General features: G+C 32.4%; 1 protein-coding gene across 1 annotated transcript in view; it reads left to right on the plus strand.

Annotated features, from left to right (window-relative positions):
• The window catches only part of LOC127708689 (5-phosphohydroxy-L-lysine phospho-lyase-like), a 37,464-nt gene extending 21,613 nt beyond the window's left edge, over positions 1-15,851 (plus strand). Inside the window, exons 9-12 of the mRNA XM_052213804.1 lie at positions 36-148; positions 798-952; positions 1,896-1,985; positions 9,746-15,851. Coding sequence (XP_052069764.1) covers positions 36-148; positions 798-952; positions 1,896-1,985; positions 9,746-10,052 — 665 coding nt within the window. The 3' untranslated portion in view covers positions 10,053-15,851. The remainder of the gene's footprint in view (positions 1-35; positions 149-797; positions 953-1,895; positions 1,986-9,745) is intronic.
• The last annotated feature ends 4,853 nt before the right edge of the window (positions 15,852-20,704 follow it).

Raw genomic sequence — 20,704 nt, forward strand, 5'->3', positions numbered from 1 at the left:
TTTTTAATTGAAATTTTATTCTTTTCTATTTATAGATGTAGTTCCAGACATTTTAGTGGTAGGGAAGCCTCTAGGCAATGGTTTTCCAATGGCTATGGTTATCACTTCCAAAGAAATAGCTGATAATCTCAGTGAATACACTAATACTGTGAGTATGAAATAGCTGATAATCTCAGTGATTACACTAATACTGTGAGTAAGAAATAGCTGATAATCTCAGTGATTATACTAATACTGTGAGTAAGAAAGTGTCATAGATAAATGGGAAAGAAAATCCCTTAAAATTCTTCTTCAGTAAAATTTTCTCTAATGTATATTTTAAAATTAATTTTTTTTTCACACCTTTTAAGCTCATCTTGTCCAAAGGTCTACAAGAATGTATGACATTCTGTTATCATTTCAAATTTTGATAACAAATGAATGGATTGATGGCAGTGCCAACTGTTACTTCTATTGTGCCTGTATACTATACAAGGTGGCCATCAAACCACGTTTAGGGTTTCATAACAAGTCATTACAAGTTATCATTACGCCAGTAAAATTATTTTGTATATATCTTAAGAATACTTAACTTTAGATAACATGATGACCTGTTACAAAAGGAGAATCAGTTGAATGTCACACTTACCACCATGCTTTAAACATTTTGGGACATGTTAATCATGTGCCTATAATTGCAATATTCTTAAATGTAAATTTAATGGTCCAGTGAAAGTTGTTCTTAACATGATAATGAAACTACATTCTTTTAGTTTGGAGAAAATGGTGAATTTATAAAAAATTTATTTGACTTTCAGTTTGGTGGAAACCCAGTTGCCTGTTCCATTGGTTTAGCAGTTTTAGATGTTATACAGAATGAGAAGTTACAATCAAGTGCAAAATCTGTAGGCAAATGTTTCAAAGATGGACTTAAAGCTATTGCACCTAATCATCCAATGATTGGTGATGTTAGGTATGTAGAGTTGTGCATGCTTAAATATGGATGTGAATAGTTTTTTGATTGATTGGTGATGTGATTAAAGTATGGAAATTTTAATGGTAATTTATGGTGTGAAAAAATGTAATATCATTATTGTTAATACTAGGTTTTTAGAGTTGTTTAAAGTCAATGCAGGTGTTAACCATTTAATATTGTGGTTGGTGATGCAATTATACATGGTTGTTTACTGTTGTGAAAAATATAAGAACAGGTATGAAAAATTCCTGATTTTTTTTTCGAGATTTCTATCATTTTTCAAAAGCTTGATTGTAAACCTGAGATATTGCCTAAGAAATAAATGTATCTGTTCCAAGTATTCTAGATATATTTGTGCTGCGATAGCTTTACATTTCTAACCAAGTGTTGTTTTAATGTCAAGAATTAGTGTTAGTCAATTTAAACAATCAGTTTAATTTGAGGACTGTAATAATATATTTCATCACAAGGTCTTTGCAATTAAAACATTATGTATTTTCAATCTTTTAAAGTTTATTATATTTTGCAGTGGCTGATTTAGTAAACTTGTTCAGAAATTATATCTTTTAGAAATGCTTCTTGCAAATGGTGAATTTTTACAAGTGTAAGTAAATAGAGCAATTATTCCACGGGTGGATTCAGGCAGGAGTGCACCTGTTGCACAGCCCTCTTATATCGGGGAAAAATATATTTATTGTAATAAAAGAGCTCCACTCAGCAAAATTGATTGATATGGTTGTGCCCTCACTAAGCTTAAATCCTGGATCTTCACATGTCTTATTACAAATACAGTTTGCTTGTTAATTTGAAAAATATAACGTAAATTGTTTAGATGTTTCTGATCTATAATTTCTTACCATATTATTAAATAGAGGTCAACAGAAAGAAAGGCTTCACACAGCCATATTTGTTTCTGTATGTATGTATATATATTTTACAGAGGCCGAGGGATGATAGTAGGCATAGAAATAGTTACAGACAAGGAGAGTAGAAAACCTTCACCAGAAGCTGCAGATTTACTGGCTCATAAGTAAGTATATATTGTATAAATATTTTAGGTGGATATGCGTGGAAAATAATCAGTAAATTTTCTAATGAAGACAGGATTTACACAATATCGATATTAACAATATTTTAATTGTTTCTATAGAACACCTATTGATATTATTAGAATAACTCTGTAATGATATTTTTTTTTACAAATACTATTGATCTGTTAGAATTTTCCCTTGGGTTACACTTAGATATAATAAAAATAAATAAAGGGGATATGGTCAGATTGCCAATGAGACAACTATCCAACAGAGTCCAAAGGAGGTGGATTAAAGCAATTACAGGTCACTGTATGGCCTTCAATAATGAGCAAAACTTGTACTGTAAAGTCACTTATAAAAGGCCCTGACATGACAAAACGAGAAATAATTTGAATGAAAAAAACTACCGGCCTGATTTATGACAAAACAATAAATGAAAAGCAGATATAACAGACATTCTAATATGACGACCTATTATCGTCAACCAGTATAATCACAATATATCTACCTTTAGCGCAAACGCAGTAATACACATAAACAGCTGTTCCGCATTACGACCAACTTATTGATACTGCCAGATATTCTCAATTTTCGACATCAAAATCCCCAGTTTACGAAGGCCAAGCTTCAGATACAATATATTTATATCTATTCTACAGCAAAATAAACAAATCAGTCTATTTCAATTTATTTTTCATGGTAAAATTTCATAAAACGAAAATTCCGCGAAATGATGTTATTGTCTTGACATGGCAATGAAACAAGGTGATGTCACAAATATGTTTCCGTAAACAAAAAATTAAATGTTAATACCGGGCGTTTTAAAGCTTCTTGTACGCCTCAGAACGCATAAAATTACATTGAAAGAAAATTTATAAGTGAAAAATATGATTAAAAAAAAAATAATCATTGAATTATATAATATTACTAATATTATCAAAATTGGGTAAAACGGAACAGCCAAAACAGTATCGTATGTATAGGGCTTTCAGGGTTAACAAAATTACTGAATTTGTCCTATTAGAATCAAAATAATTCATGGCAGCCGTAGATTTGTTTTCATTTAACCATGGGTTTGGCATTTATATTCGTATTTTACCCCTCGTTAACGCTCAGGGTAAAATAATCGAATATAAATGCCCAACCCATGGTTAAATGAAAACAAATCTACGGCTGCCATGAATTATTTCTTAATCAACCAATGACAACTACTTAATTACAGGCTCCTAACTTGGGAAAGGCACTTTCAGAAAAGGCAGGGTTAAACTTCCTTTTTAGCTCACCTGGCCCAAAGGGCCAAGTGAGCTTTTCTCATCACTTAGCGTCCGTCGTCCTGCGTCCTGCATCCGTCGTCCGTAAACTTTTACAAAAATCTTCTCCTCTGAAACTACTGGGCCAAATTTGACCAAACTTGGCCACAATCATCATTGGGGTATATAGTTTAAAAAATGTGTCCGGTGACCCGGTCAACCAACCAAGATGGGCGGCATGACTAAAAATAGAACATAGGGGTAAAATGTAGATTTTGGCTTATATCTCTGAAACCAAAGCATTTAGAGCAAATCTGACATGGGATAAAATTGTTTATCAGGTCAAGATCTATCTGCCCTGAAATTTCAGATGAATCTGACAACCCGTTTTTGGGTTGCTGCCCCTGAATTGGTAATTTTAAGGAAATTTTGCCGTTTTTGGTTATTATCTTTAATATTATTATAGATAGAGATAAACTGTAAACAGCAATAATGTTTAGCAAAGTAAGATCTACAAATAAGTCAACATGACTAAAATGGTCAGTTGACCCCTTAAGGAGTTATTGCCTTTTAAAGTCAATTTTTAACCATTTTTCGTAAATTTTTGTAATCTTTTACAAAAATCTTCTCCTCTGAAACTACTAAGACAAATTTAACCAAACTTGTCCACAATCATCATTAGGGTATCTAGTTTAAAAAATGTGTCCGATGACCCAGCCCGCGAACCAAGATGGCCGACATGGCTAAAAATAGTACATAGGGTAAAATCCAGTTTTTGGCTCATATCTCTGAAACCGAAGCATTTAGAGCAAATCTGACAAGGATAAAATTGTTCATTAGGTCAAGATCTATCTGCCCTGAAATTTTCAGAACAATCAGGCAACATGTTGTTGGGTTGCTGCCCCTGAATTGATAATTATACCCCACGCAACGAGTTGCGGAGGGTATAATGTTTTTGACCCATCCGTCCATCCGTCCGTCGGTCAGTCCGTCAATCCGTCAGTCCATCAGTCCTGTTTCTTGTCATCGCAACTCCTCTCAAACCACACAACAGAATTTCACGAAACCTTTTAAGATAATAAGGACATACTATGTAGTTGTGCATATCGACAGGAAATTACGATTCAATTCTTTTTCTAGGAGTTACGCCCCTTTGAACTTATTTACTTTAATGTACTACTGCAACAGTTTGTCATCGTAACTCCTCTCAAACCACACAACAGAATTACATGAAACCTTTTCAGATAATAAGGACATACTACGTAGATGTGCATATCGACAGGAAATTACGATTCAATTTTTTTTCCAGGAGTTACGCCCCTTTGAACTTATTTGCCCAATATACTACTGCAACCTTTTGTCATCACAACTCCTCTCAAACCACACAACAGAATTTCATGAAACCTTTTCAGATAGTAAGGACATACTACGTAGATGTGCATATCGACAGGAAATTACGATTCAATTTTTTTTCCAGGAGTTATGCCACTTTGAACTTATTTGCCCAATATACTACTGCAACCTTTTGTCATCGCAACTCCTCTCAAACCACACAACAGAATTTCATGAAACCTTTTCAGATAATAAGGACATACTACGTAGATGTGCATATTGACAGGAAATTACGATTCAATTTTTTTTCCAGGAGTTACGCCCCTTTGAACTTATTTGCCCAATATACTACTGCAACCTTTTGTCATCGCAACTCCTCTCAAACCACACAACAGAATTTCATGACACCTTTTCAGATAATAAGTACATACTACGTAGATGTGCATATCGACAGGAAATTACGATTCAATTCTTTTTTCTAGGAGTTACACCCCTTTGAACTTATTTACTTTAATGTACTACTGCAACAGTTTGTCATCGCAACTCCTCTCAAACCACACAACAGAATTTCATGAAACCTTTTCAGATAATAAGGACATACTACGTAGATGTGCATATCGACAGGAAATTACGATTCAATTTTTTTTCCAGGAGTTACGCCCCTTTGAACTTATTTGCCCAATATACTTCTGCAACCTTTTGTCATCGCAACTCCTCTCAAACCACACAACAGAATTTCATGAAACCTTTTCAGATAAGGACATACTACGTAGATGTGCATATCGACAGGAAATTACGATTCAATTTTTTTCCAGGAGTTATGCCCCTTTGAACTTATTTGCCCAATATACTACTGCAACCTTTTGTCATCGCAACTCCTCTCAAACCACACAACAGAATTTCATGAAACCTTTTCAGATAATAAGTACATACTACGTAGATGTGCATATCGACAGGAAATTACGATTCAATTTTTTTTTCAGGAGTTACGCCACTTTGAACTTATTTGCCCAATATACTACTGCAACCTTTTTGTCATCGCAACTCCTCTCAAACCACACAACAGAATTTCATGAAACTGTGTAGATAATAAGGACATACTATGTAGATGTGCATATTGACAGGAAATTATGATTCAATTTTTTTTTCTGATACAACTTTTTTTTCTTACACTTATTTTATTTCTCCAATGACAATGTGGGGACGTGGGGTATGTGAGCGCGCTCACTAAGGTTCTTTAATTTTAAGAAAATTTTGCAGCTTTTGGTTATTATCTTGAATATTATTATAGATAGAGATAAACTGTAAACAGCAATAATGCACAGCAAAGTAAGATCTACAAATAAGTCAACATGACCAAAATTGTCAATTGACCCCTTAAGGAGTTATTGCCCTTTATAGTCAATTTTGAAGTCACCTGGCCCGAAGGGCAAAGTGAGCTTTTCTCATCTTTTGGCGTCCGGCATCTGTCGTCGTCCCTCGTCGTTAGCTTTTTACAAAAATCTTCTCCTCTGAAACCACTGGGCCAAATTTAACCAAACTTGGCCACAATCATCATTAGGGTATCTAGTTTAAAAAATGTGTCCGATGACCCCGCCAACCAACCAAGATGGCTGCCATGGCTAAAAATAGAACATTGGGGTAAAATGTAGATGTTGGCTTATATCTCTGAAACTAAAGCATTTAGGGTAAATCTGACATCGGGTAAAACTGATTATCAGGTCAAGATCTATCTGCCCTGAAATTATCAGACAAATCTGACAACCTGTTGTTGGCTTGCTGCCCCTGAATTGGTAATTTTAAGAAAATTTTGCAGTTTTTATACGACCTCAAAAATTAAAAAATTTTTGGTCGTATATTGGTATGACGTTGGCGGCGTCGTCGTCGTCGTCGTCGTCATCCAGCGTCGTCCGAAGACACATTGGTTTTCGCACTCTAACTTTAGTTTAAGTGAATGGATCTCCATGAAATTTTACCATAAGGTTCAATACCACGAAAGGAAGGTTGGGATTGATTTTGGGGGTTATGGTACCAACAGTTAAGGAATAAGGGGCCAAAAAGGGGTCAAAAATAAGCATTTTTGTAACTTCCAGACAATAACTTGTGTGTAAGTGTATGGATCTCTCTGACATTGTACCACAAGGTTCCATATCACAAAGGGAAGGCTGTAATTGATTTTGGGGGTAATTGCCTCAAAATTTTTAGGAATTAGGGGCCAAAAAAGGGGCAAAAAACAAGCATTTTTCTAGTTTAATGACAATAACTTGTGTGTAAGTGTTTGGATATTTCTGAAATTGTACTACAAGGTTCCATATCACAAAGGGAAAGCTGGAATTGAGTTTGGGGGTAATTGCCCGAAACGTTTAGGAATTGGGGGCCAAAAAGGGGCCAAAAATAAGCATTTTTCTAGTTTCCAGACAATAACTTGTGTTCAAGTGTATGGATCTCTCTGAAATTGTACTGCAAGGTACCATACCACAAAGGGAAGGCTGGGATTGAGTTTGGGGGTGATGAATCATAAGGGGGTTCAAAAAATTTGGGGGGGGATTTTTTTTTTTTTCCTTTTTTTCTTTTTTTCTTTTAAAATTTTCCATTTTAAGTTGGTTATTTCTGATTAATATTTAAAAGCAAATAATAATGATATGGTAGGAGATACACACCAAACAGGATGTGTAAATTATTATATAATAAGTATTGTGCAATAGCAAGAAATTTTCAATTGCACAGTATTGCACAATAGCAAGAAATCTTCAATTGCACAGTATTGCGCAATAGCAAGAAATCTTCAATTGCACAGTATTGCGCAATAGCAAGAAATATCCAATAGCACAATATTGCACAATAGCAAGAAATTGTCAATTGTACAGCATTGCGCAATAGCAAGAAATATTCAATTGCACAGTATTGTGCAAAAGAAGATACTTCGTATAAATTGCTTATTTCTTGATCAATTTCAATGGGGTTTTATTCTTGAATTCTTGGGGGTCTTTAATATGCTGAATCTAACCGTGTATTAAGTTTTTGGATTTTGGGCCCCGTTTTTAAATTGGTCCACATTGAGGTCCAAAGGGTCCAAAATTAAACTGTGTTTGATTTCATCAAAAATTGAATTATTGGGGTTCTTTGATATGCCGAATCTAACCGTGTATTTAGATTCTTAATTTTTGGTTCCGTTTTCAAATTGGTCTACATTAAGGTCTAAAGGGTCCAAAATTAAACTTAGTTTGATTTTAACAAAAATTGAATTTTTAGGGTTCTTTGATATGCTGAATCTAAACATGTATTTAGATTTTTGATTATGGGCCCAGTTTTCAAGTTGGTCCAAATCGGGGTCCAAAATTAAACTTTGTTTGATTTCAACAAAAATTGAATATATGGGGTTCTTTGATATGCTGAATCTAACCATGTATTTAGATTTTTGATTTTTGGGCCCCGTTATCGACTTTGTCCACATTGAGGTCAAAAGGGTCCAAAATTAAACTTTGTTTGATTTCATCAAAAATTGAATTCTTGGGGTTCTTGATATGCTGAATCTAACCATGTATTTAGATTTTTGATTTTTGGGCCCCGTTAACAACTTTGTCCACATTGAGGTCAAAAGGGTCCAAAATTAAACTTTGTTTGATTTCATCAAAAATTGAATTCTTGGGGTTCTTTGATATGCTGAATCTAACCATGTATTTAGATTTTGGATATTGGACCATAATAGGTGAATGTCCAATTTAAAATTTTTAAGTTCTTAGACCACATTCATTCTGTGTCAGAAACCTATGCTGTGTCAAATATTTAATCACAATCCAAATTCAGAGCTGTATCAAGCTTGAATGTTGTGTCCATACTTGCCCCAACTGTTCAGGGTTCGACCTCTGCGGTCGTATCAAGCTGCGCCCTGCAGAGCATTTTATTGGTTATTATCTTGAATATTATTAAAGATAGAGATAAACTGTAAACAGCAATAATGTTCAGCAAAGTAAGATCTACAAATAAGTTGTCATGACCAAAATTGTAAGTCGACCCCTTTAGGAGTTATTGCCCTTAATAGTCAATTTTTAACAATTTTTTGTAAATTTTTGTTATCTTTTACAAAAATCTTCTTCTCTGAAACTACTGAGACAAATTTAACCATACTTGACCATAATCATTATTAGGGTATCTAGTTTAAAAAATTTGTCCGATGACCCCGCCTTCCAACCATCATGGCCGACTTGGTTAAAAATAGAACATAGGGGTAAAATGCAGTTTTTGGCTTATATCTCTGAAACTATAGCATTTAGAGCAAATCTGACAGGTGGCAATAATGTTCATCAGATTTAGATTTATCTGCCCTGAAATTTTCAGACAAATCCGACAACCCGTTGTTGGGTTGCTGCCCCTGAGTTAGTAATTTTACAAAATTTTGCAGTTTTTTGTTATTATCTTAGATATCATTATAATATCTAATATCTAATACTATTAATTATGATTTTAACCTTATTTTACATGATTTCCAAAGCATCAGTAAATACAGGTGAGCGACACAGGCTCTTGAGAGCCTCTAGTTTATAATTTTCATAAATTTTGTAAATTTTTGTAAATTTTTACAAAATATTTTCCACTGTAACTACTGGGCCAAGTTCATTTTAGATAGAGATAATTGTTAGCAGCAAGAATGTTCAGTAAAGTAAGATCTACAAACACATCAACATCACCAAAACACAATTTTGTCATGAGTCCATCTGTGTCCTTTGTTTAATATGCACATAGACCAAGGTGAGCGACACAGGCTCTTTAGAGCCTCTAGTTTTTTTAAACCTTGTATTAGGGCTATGTCCACAATTCCCGTCATGTATTTAGCACAGAACTGAAATGCACGTAGTTTACATCTAAATGGTTTTAAGTTGGCAGGTATCTTGGAATCCAAGTGTATTTGATATTTACATGCACACATTGATGTGCTATACAGCTGTATGTTTAATTGAAAAAAAAACATACTCTTCAATACTTTGTTTAAAGTTCTCTGGATTTAATATTTGTAACAATATATGGTTTCCTTTTTGGATAAAAAAAAAAGAAGCTTTTCAGTTCTTTCTCCAAAAGACACTGTTGTTTCAACCATTAATAATACAGGGTCATAGAAGTGGATATGGGTACCAAACAAACAAGTTAACAAGCTTTATAAACCATTTTATTTTCAGGTTAAAAGAGAACAAGATAATTATTGCTAATGAAGGACAGGACAAGAATGTGATGTTGATTACACCACCGCTGTGTTTTACATGTGATAATGCCAGACATGTCGTACAGGCAATTGACTCAGCATTGGCAGAAATAGAGAAAGGTGCCTCAGAGGCTGGATTAAATCAATCTAGTTTGGGAGAGAATAGGATGGATATTCCGTTAAATATACTGTCAATGCCATCAACATCAGGATACTCTTCAGAGGAGTCAGACTCTGACTCTGAACACCCAAGTAAGAGAGCAAGATATGAGGAAGTGGACTGATTATATGCGTCTCATGGAAAAGAAATGGGCATTGAAAGAGCAAGAAATCTAAAAGCTGTGATTCCTTATTGTCTATCGTTTCCCAGTGATTTATAGTGTATATTATTGTGTTCATGCTCTTGTAGTACATGTATTTTATGATATTGTTTTGATATTATGTATTGTTGACTATTGAATGATGATCATGAAATAGTTACTATTCTAATAGATGACATTCATCAAAATGTTTAGGATATTTTTTACCATTGACTTTTACAAATTTTTAAAGAAATCATCTGGGCAACAGGGCTTGTATTCTATAGGAAACAGGGCCTGTATCAAAAACATGAAAACTGTCATCAGATCAGCTTGTTACATTATTATTTCGACAGAAGACACATTGTGTTTTTGCAAGATAAGGTACCTGTTTTTGCATGTGAAAAAAGTTGCTGCATTTGGGATATGCCTGTAATTCATTTTTAAAAAGCATTTGAATAGAATCATTGGGTTATAGTATTAGTTTGTTATTCACCTATCGGCCTCTTCAATTTATAATAGTATTTTCCAGCTATGGTTAACAGTTATGAAAATAATTTATTGAAATTAAAAATCTCAAATATCACTTTATAAAACTGAAACTGCATTAAAAAGAGGAATTATAATACCTGTCTAAAGTAATATTCCATGCATCTAGTGCAATAAAGCAAACAAGTTTTTGTATCAAGTTTTATTCAAGAAACATTTTTGTGTTAAAAGTAAACAAGAAAAAACCACAAGTAGGATCATTTGATACTTAGAGAATTCTGTTTGTGAGTCCAACTGTACTTTTATAATGAGATGAGTTTTACAGACTGGTATAAAATAAAATGAGCCTAGTACTTATTCAACATACAGTTTATAGCAAACAAAATGAGTTATAATCTCTGGAAATTTACTGTCATTCAGACAAATTTTTGCCTAATGGATACACAAAGATAAATAGTAAATTGACTTGATTTAAGGAATTAATTGTTATATTTTTAATTAAATAAAATACTTTAGTATTAAAATAACGTAACCTGAAGAAAAAGCTTCTTTGTTTACAATGAAAATGAGATCATACATTAAATTCCTAACAACAGGACCAACATTGGATACCTTTTCGTAGATCAGTTACCGTTTCAACAGTAATTATGCTGGGAATTCATTTTTTTATACAATTTGGTAAAGAGTTATAATTTATTGTTGATTTTTCACTCGTGGAGACAATGATTAGGGTATCTCAAAAGTTACCAATTGTTTTTAAATAATAGTGATTTTTCATATTTTTTTAATGTCATAGTTTGTAAAATGTAAATTAATTGATGGCTTTAGTACATTTTACTGTAATTTTAATTTTGCAAAAATCTGTATTTAAATAGTTATTTATAAGGATTTTGTCCTCTTTCACATTTATTAACACCTGACTCATATTATTTTACATGTAAGAAGATAGTACAGTTTTAATATAATAGAACATTCCATTAAGATGGATTTTATTATATTGTTTATTAGATAAAGTAACTGTTTTATTTGACAATCACAGATTCAGCTCATTTTATATTTTAGAATCTGTTTTAATGTTTATATACTGAATATTCAGGAAGTTGTTTAAATGATTATTTACTTAGTGCAATGCATCACACATGTGTTTTAATAAATGCTGTTGTATGTGTATGTTATCTTGTCTTGTAAGACTTTCTGAAGCTTAGTTGAAGTTCCTTTATATCATTGTTTTAAGTTAGTTTGATAGGAACATATTGCGATAGATCAATGATATTTTGTGTAAAGTTGCATTACTATCAGTACATATCAGTTGGACGACTATTTCGAGGCCTTGCTCCTAGATCATGGTCCAGTGACTTTGAATTAATTAGCAATTTTCAATGTTAAGTTTTCTGCTAAATTAGTTTGATAGGAACTGCTTGTGTATAGATCAATGATATTCTGAATAAAGTTGCATAACTATCAGTACACATCAGTTTGACGACTATTTTGAGGCCCTGCCCCTAGATCATGGTCCAGTGACTTTGAATTAATAAGCAATTTTCAATGTTAAGTTTTCTGGTTGTCAGTTTGATAGGAACTTCTGGTGATAGATCAATGATATTTTCTATAAAGTTGCATTACTATCAGTACATATCAGTTTTACAACTATTTTGAGGCCCTGCATCCTAGGTCATGGTCCAGGGACTTAGCAATGTTGCTGTCCATCAGATTGTCTTTTATCAAATTTTCTGCCAAAAGGCCAGACAGATCTCTGTGTCAACAATTTATTATACTTTCCTTTTGACATTTCAGTATCTTTTTTAAAAATGTTAATGTGTTATATTTTCAATCCCCTTTCAATCAAATATTGTAAACACTTATTTGTAACTTAAAGGTAATACAGTTTTAGATTATAATATAAGAACAAGTAATTTTTATACGACCGCAAAAATTTTTGCGGTCGTATATTGGTATGACGTTGGCGTTGTCGTCCTGCGTCGTCCGAAGACACATTGGTTTTCGCACTCTAACTTTAGTTTAAGTGAATGGATCTCTATGAAATTTTACCATAAGGTTCAATACCACAAAAGGATGGTTGGGATTGATTTTGGGGGTTATGGTACCAACAGTTAAGGAATTTGGGGCCAAAAAGGGGCCAAAAATAAGCATTTTTGTAACTTCCAGACATAACTTGTGTGTTAGTGTATGGATCTCTCTGACATTGTACCACAAGGTTCCATATCACAAAGGGAATGCTGGGATTGATTTTGGGGGTAATTGCCTCAAAATATTAGGAATTAGGGGCAAAAAACAAGGATTTTTCTAGTTTCATGACAATAACTTGTGTGTAAGTGTTTGAATATTTCTGAAATTGTACTACAAGGTTCCATATCACAAAGGGAAAGCTGGAATTGAGTTTGGGGGTAATTGCCCGAAACGTTTAGGAATTGGGGGCCAAAAAGGGGCCAAAAATAAGCATTTTTCTAGTTTCCAGACAATAACTTGTGTTCAAGTGTATGGATCTCTCTGAAATTGTACTGCAAGGTACCATACCACAAAGGGAAGGCTGGGATTGAGTTTGGGGGTGATGAATCATAAGGGGGTTCAAAAAATTTGGGGGGGGATTTTTTTTTTTTTCCTTTTTTTCTTTTTTTCTTTTAAAATTTTCCATTTTAAGTTGGTTATTTCTGATTTATATTTAAAAGCAAAGAATAATGATATGGTAGGAGATACACACCAAACAGGATGTGAAAATTATTATATAATAAGTATTGTGCAATAGCAAGAAATTTTCAATTGCACAGTATTGCACAATAGAAAGAAATCTTCAATTGCACAGTATTGCGCAATAGCAAGAAATCTTCAATTGCACAGTATTGCGCAATAGCAAGAAATATCCAATAGCACAATATTGCGCAATAGCAAGAAATTGTCAATTGTGCAGTATTGCGCAATAGCAAGAAATATTCAATTGCACAGTATTGTGCAAAAGAAGATACTTCGTATAAATTGCTTATTTCTTGGCCAATTTCAATGGGGTTTTATTCTTGAATTCTTGGGGTTCTTTAATATGCTGAATCTAACCGTGTATTAAGTTTTTGGATTTTGGGCCCCATTTTTAAATTGGTCCACATTGAGGTCCAAAGGGTCCAAAATTAAACTTTGTTTGATTTCATCAAAAAATGAATTATTGGGGTTCTTTGATATGCCGAATCTAACCGTGTATTTAGATTCTTAATTTTTGGTTCTGTTTTCAAATTGGTCTACATTAAGGTCCAAAGGGTCCAAAATTAAACTAAGTTTGATTTTAACAAAAATTGAAATCTTAGGGTTCTTTGATATGCTGAATCTAAACATGTATTTAGATTTTTGATTATGGGCCCAGTTTTCAAGTTGGTCCAAATCGGGGTCCAAAATTAAACTTTGTTTGATTTCAACAAAAATTGAATATATGGGGTTCTTTGATATGCTGAATCTAACCATGTATTTAGATTTTTGATTTTTGGGCCCCGTTATCAACTTTGTCCACATTGAGGTCTAAAGAGTCCAAAATTAAACTTTGTTTGATTTCATCAAAAATTGAATTCTTGGGGTTCTTTGATATGCTGAATCTAACCATGTATTTAGATTTTGGATATTGGACCATAATAGGTGAATGTCCAATTTAAAATTTTTAAGTTCTTAGACCACATTGATTCATTCTGTGTCAGAAACCTATGCTGTGTCAAATATTTAATCACAATCCAAATTCAGAGCTGTATCAAGCTTGAATGTTGTGTCCATACTTGCCCCAACTATTCAGGGTTCGACCTCTGCGGTCGTATCAAGCTGCGCCCTGCGGAGCATTTTATTTAGAGTATTTTCCTTAAATTCTTTCAGGGGCCTTGGTGGCTTGGTGGTCTAAGTAGTTCAACTACTGTATCACTAGCCTGTCAACACTGAGGTTGTGAGTTTGAACCCAGACTCAAATCTTAATTGACTAGGATTGTCAGTCATCCTGTAGAAGGTCGGTGGTTCTCTCAGCTTTCTCCACCAATAAAAACTGATCGCCAAGAAATAGCCAAAACACCAACCAATCAATCAATCAATTAATTTTTTTCAGAAAATAAAATATTTATAATACTTACAGATATTTCCTTTTTATTGTTGATCAGTTTTATTATTTGTTTAGAAACAAATTTCCAGGGAATTTTTTTGGTTTTTCACTATAGGACCATCAGAATTCAATAAAACTTCTTTTGAACATTGTCTACATGGTTTACAGACAACAAATAAGCCAGGTTTATGCTTTTAACTTCAAATTTCAAGATACATGTAATATTCTTATTTTTTGTTGTACATTTAATTTGTAAAAATGAGTTGTAAAATGTTTTATGTCTAAATATAGTATTTATATTTGTAATTTTCATTATATACAACTATTACCTCAAAGAGATCACTGTTCTATGAAAAAAACAGCGTTTTGTTTATATCCATCAACTAGCAGTTATTCTATATTGCATTTATTTGAGAATGAAAAATTGGAAATATATTACTATGCTTACCATTTGAATATTTTAACTGGAATTAGCCTAAGTAATCTAATTTGCAATTTAAATCAAGTCATTTGTTTTGTTATTTCTTCCTGTTCTGTTAAACATCTAAACGGTATTATAAGAACTTGATATTTGAGAATAATTAGAGAATCTGATGAAAACCAGAGATTGAAAGATGGTACAGATGAAAAGCAAGATGAGATAAGGCCAATTTTGGCACAGTTTTAATTTTTTTTTTCAGAATGATCATATTTAAATGAGGAATTTTGGATTCAATAGCCAAAGAAGTATTCTTCATACAACAAACCATCTTTTTTTATATCAAGCTTTCATGCCAGAACTTACACCTTAAGAAGCAAAATATAAGTTTCAGTGGAAATGTTATAAAAAATTTTGGTATCCTTTGATCATTTCTTGATAGTCATGTCATTTGCAATTATACCACCAGTCGCTATGATACAAGGATCTATCTTTTAAACATATAATGAACTGTAAAAAGTGGATTCATTTGATTTTGTGGTAATCATATTTGTATGGTTAGATGCTTTAGTATTGTTTAACACCTTTCATGGTTGACTCGCTTGCTTCTATCAAAGTTACTGGAAGAATGTTTATCACTGTGTAATTTCTACATCACTAGCCATGAAAATTGCCACAAAAAGAAATCTATATATCACTCTGTACTATGGTTGTTGTCTGTTAAATTCCATATTGTTACATATCTCACCACAGAAAGACCAAATTGTTGTTGAAATAAAATTGTTTATATCATTATTTACTTCTGACTGATTATTGTCTTGCCTCAATGAAGTTGAAAGCGTGACTTTGGTGGGCTGTTTCTGGCAGTGGCAGCAGCATGGGTGTCAACAATGTATTAGTTTGTGATAAGACACTTAAAGGAGAACCAATAGTGGTAAGTCATTGATATTTGGTATGCAGTTGTATAAGCATTGACACATCTCATTTCCATGGATACTATTTGGCTCTACCCTCTCAGTCATGGTCTTGTGACTTTGAAACTTTTGCCTAGTTTAAATTTATTAGTTTGTGATTAGGTCAGTTTGAGGGGAATCACTAGTAGAAGGTTAATGATATTTAGTCTGCAGTTGTATAAGCATTGACACATCTCATTTACATGGAAATTATTTGCCCCTGCCCTCTTAAGTCATGGTCTATTGACTTTGAAACTTTTGCATAGTTTACATGTTAAAGTTTGTGTTTTGATCAAGTTTAAATGGATTTACTTATGAAAAGTCAAAGGTATTTGGCATTTAATTATGTTTCCACTGAGGTTATTAGGCCCTGCACCTCCAGTCATGGTTCATTGAGTCTGAATGTTCTGCATAGCTTACATGTTACAAGTATTTCCATTTTAATTTCACCGTTTGCATAATACCGACAAAATAACATAAAGGTGACACATATCTCTGGGTCAACAGATTATTTTATTTCTTAGTCATAGTTTGAAGGAAAATATATTTATCATGGTGTAGGATATGGTTAACTGTCAAAGCCCATTTATATCAATACGACAGGTAAAACTTGAAGCAATATCATTATCATTATTTTGCATGGTCCTCTTTTTGAATTTCCAGTGGCACTTGCCATCATCCAAAATGCTATTAAAACATCAGATTGTGTGAGACAAATGTATGCTGTATTCCAACCGACCATTTTAACAGTATAGGTAAATAGACATGAAATTTTCTTTGTTCTTTGCAAATAAAATATCAATATCAATGATCTTCATAAAACTTGTGGTATATGGTAGCATGCACACCTTTAGTGTGGAAGGTGGTGTGCTTAATTTGAACTGGGTAAAGATGAATTTATGCGAGAAAAGAAAACTATCAGTCAGTCAGGACAGACATTAATATTGAAAACATGAAGTATACCTTTCAAGTGTTAAAAGATACAATGTAAGTAAGAAATGATATTTTTACCATAGTAACATTCCATTAAAAAAGTATTTTTAGGCAAGAATCATTATGATTATTAAGCCAAAACTCTTTAATTAGTAAAAAATTGTCATTTCAGGGCAATACCTCCTATAATGAGTCGTTCAATGCTTTAGGTTCAGTCATTATGTCATTTTTGTAGATCTTGTACTACTGACCATTTTTTCAGTTTCCACCTACATAATTGTAGAGGTAATAGGCAAAAACTGGAAAAATTAGTAAACAAGAGGCTGTCAAAGTGACAGCAAACTGGATTTCCTACAGAGGTTGAACCCTGAACAGTTGAGCAAGTATGGACACTACATTTAAGCTTAAAACAGCTCTGAATTTGGATTGTGATTGAATATTTGACACAGCATAGGTTTGTGACACAAAATGAATGTGGTCAAAGAACCGAAAAATTTGAAATTGGACATTTACCTATTATGGTCCAATATCCAAAATCTAAGTACATTGTTAGAATCAGCATATCAAATAACCCCAAGAATTAAATTTTTGAAGAAATCAAACAAAAGTTTAATTTAGGACCCTTTGTACCTCAATGTGGACAAATTTGATAAAGGAGCCCAAAATCCAAAATCTCTAAACAAATGGTTAGATTCAGCATCTCAAAGAACCTCATCAATTCAATTTTTGTTGAAATCAAACAGTTTAATTTTGGACCCTGATTTGGACCAACTTGAAAACTAGGCCCAAAAATCCAATATTTAAACACAGGTTTAGACTCAGCATTTGAAAGAACCCTATATATATTCAATTTATATTGAAATGAAACACAGTTTAATTCTATCCATATATTTATAAATTTTCTGTTCAAAGGGAAATAACTTAAACTGAATATGTAATATAAAAATAGTTCTCTAAAATTAGATATGATTTAAGCACTAAAAAATAGTTCTCTAAAATTAGATATGATTTAACCACTAAAAAAATAGTTCTCTAAAATAAGATATGATGTTATATCTATTTTCAAATTATAATCAAAAATCTAAATACCACTTAGATTCAGCATATCAAAGGACACCAAGAATTCAATTTTTTTTTTAAATAAAAAAAACGTTGTATTTTGGACCCTTTGGACCTAAATGTAGACCAATTTGAAGACAGGCCTCAAAAATTAAAAAAAAATCTAACAAGAGACCAAATGACAAAGAAAATAATTATTAATTTCTGTTCAAAGGGAAATAACTCAATTACATAATAAGTAACACTTTTGGCTACTGAAAAGGGCTACAACTCAACGAGAAGCCAAAATTGAACCTGACCTTCATTTAGTCACAGGAAACAACATATCTAAATTTGAAAAGATTTCGTCAAAGCATTTCATGTTAATGAACGGACACTGTTTAGCAGCCGCCCACCCGCTGTACATCCCGAAATCAATAACCGATTTTTCTTTCGAAAATCCAGTTAAAAATTATCATTTAAGGGCAATAACTACTATAAGGGATCATCCAATGGTTTTGGTCATTTGACATTTCTTTTGTTGTTTTCGAAGTTCTACTTATCTTTTATATTTCTTGATAATAATCAAAAACTAATAAATTAGTGAAAAAAATCATCATTTAAGAAAAGTACCTCATAAAAGGAGTCATCCAATGGTTCCAATCATATTTGTTCTTCGTATATTGTTTTGTACATATATCAGGCCATTAGTTTTCTTGTTTGAATTGTTTTACTTTTGTCATTTCGGGGCCTTTTATAGCTTACTATGCAGTATTGACTTTGCTCATTGTTGAAGGTCTTACAGTGACCTATTGTTGTTAATTTCTATGTCATTTGGTCTCTAGTGGAGAATTGTCTCATTGGCAATCATACCAGTGCCAAATCTTATTTCTATAGGTTTTATTTGTAAAACCCAGACCAAGTTGCAAGTAAAATGTTGGTGAAAGGATCCTATGGTGATATTCATTCTGCATCAGTTCATTAATTGAGTCAAAAAAGACATTGTTTACAAAACAGTTTATTTTGATGACAATATAGGATTCCAGCAGTGTACAACCTTCAGTTAACAATTCAGGGAATACATTTAATAATATCTGCAAATAAAATTATAATATCTAATTATCTGCAGCATACACAAAAATATTACGCCTTCTCGCAGCAAATTTCTTGGACCAAACAAAATAACTCAACTTTTCAGGCCCTTATGATATTTAATATTCTATCAATTTATCATTAATACTTTTATTTCTCTGATATTCATTGTACTTTTTCATTTTGGCATATAGTGGATAAAGACAAAATATTTATTTTGACAACTTTTCTTTCGGATCTTTGTATAAAGAGCATGAGAAGCTTATTTCATATTTAGTTTGGTCTGTGTGAATGGAAAAAAAATCTTGTATAATTTTTACAAAGGCATCTTTCAAGCATCATAATAGATATACACACATGAAATAATTCAATGGCATAAAATAACAAAATAAATATTAAAAAATGAGGATTTAGTGAAAAGAATTCATTGTAATATTTCAATACAATTCTGAATAAAATGCTGAATGGAAAATCAAAATTTTATACAGTACACACTTTATTAACTAGTCTTCACAGACATTCAACATAGTTATGTATAAAGGGAGGTAAGTTAAATTAAAAAAGTACACAAAATAAAATTATCTCCATAAATGGAAACCTACAACAATAATTACTTGTGGAATGATGGGCTATGAAGGAAATCATTATGACTGGTCCTTATTTTGTAAGAGTACTTTGCTATAAATAGAAATATAGGAAATTTCTAATAGTACTTTTGAAATTAAAATGCCATTTATTGGCATCTAAAAATATGCATCTTGGTCCCTTACTCTCCTACGTGTAGTCATCTAATCTAAGGTATTGATCGAAATCTATTTGCATGACAAACTATGAAGATTTACATGCCTTGAAATTATCTTAAGACATCTATAAATGGAGTTGGATGAAAATTCAGGACACTTACAAAGATAACTGTGATGGGTATTTGAACTATAAATTTGCCCTAGTTACATACTTTTAAACTGTTGGACATTTAGCATTTATGATATAGTACATTATGACACATACCTGCGGCTAACCTGCCTACTAAGTTAAGTTGGCACCGAAAAAAAAAGATCTTGAGAGGCATATATTTGAAGATTGAAGATGGTAAAATAAAATGAAATTCATTTTTTAAGTGAATTATTTAAATTAAGCCGATAAAATGTAAGCATTGACTTTAAAACATTGAAGTACTTTTTTTACTGAAAAAGGAGCAAAATGTTAAAATACAAAAAATCCACTATACTATGAGTTTATTCAGCAATGAAGTTTAGTGTGTACAAGATTTTATATTGTTGCTATTTCCTTTTTTTTTAAAACAGACTTAAAAGTTTGAATTTTTCCGAATTTGTAGTTTTCTATGTAATAGCTACTTTACTCAAAAAAACTGATGGTTTATCTCCACAAATCAGTTAGTTCTGTTGTAAAAAAGTAAGTAAGAAAATGCTGATAGGGCAATCAAAACCTATAAATGGAAGAACTACCAAAAACAATATGTGAAGGAAAACAGATGGGAAGACCAACAAATGACAATAACAAATCTTTCATTTTGTGCGTCTGAAGTGCTTTTCAGGATTTACCTTCATCAGGAATGCTAAAATCCAAACAGCTGGAAGTCAAGGATGTATAAGACAAACAGTCTACAAATGTTCTT

Source organism: Mytilus californianus, unplaced genomic scaffold (genome assembly GCF_021869535.1).
Source record: "Mytilus californianus isolate M0D057914Y unplaced genomic scaffold, xbMytCali1.0.p SCAF_7, whole genome shotgun sequence".
NCBI classification, from domain to species: domain Eukaryota; kingdom Metazoa; phylum Mollusca; class Bivalvia; order Mytilida; family Mytilidae; genus Mytilus; species Mytilus californianus.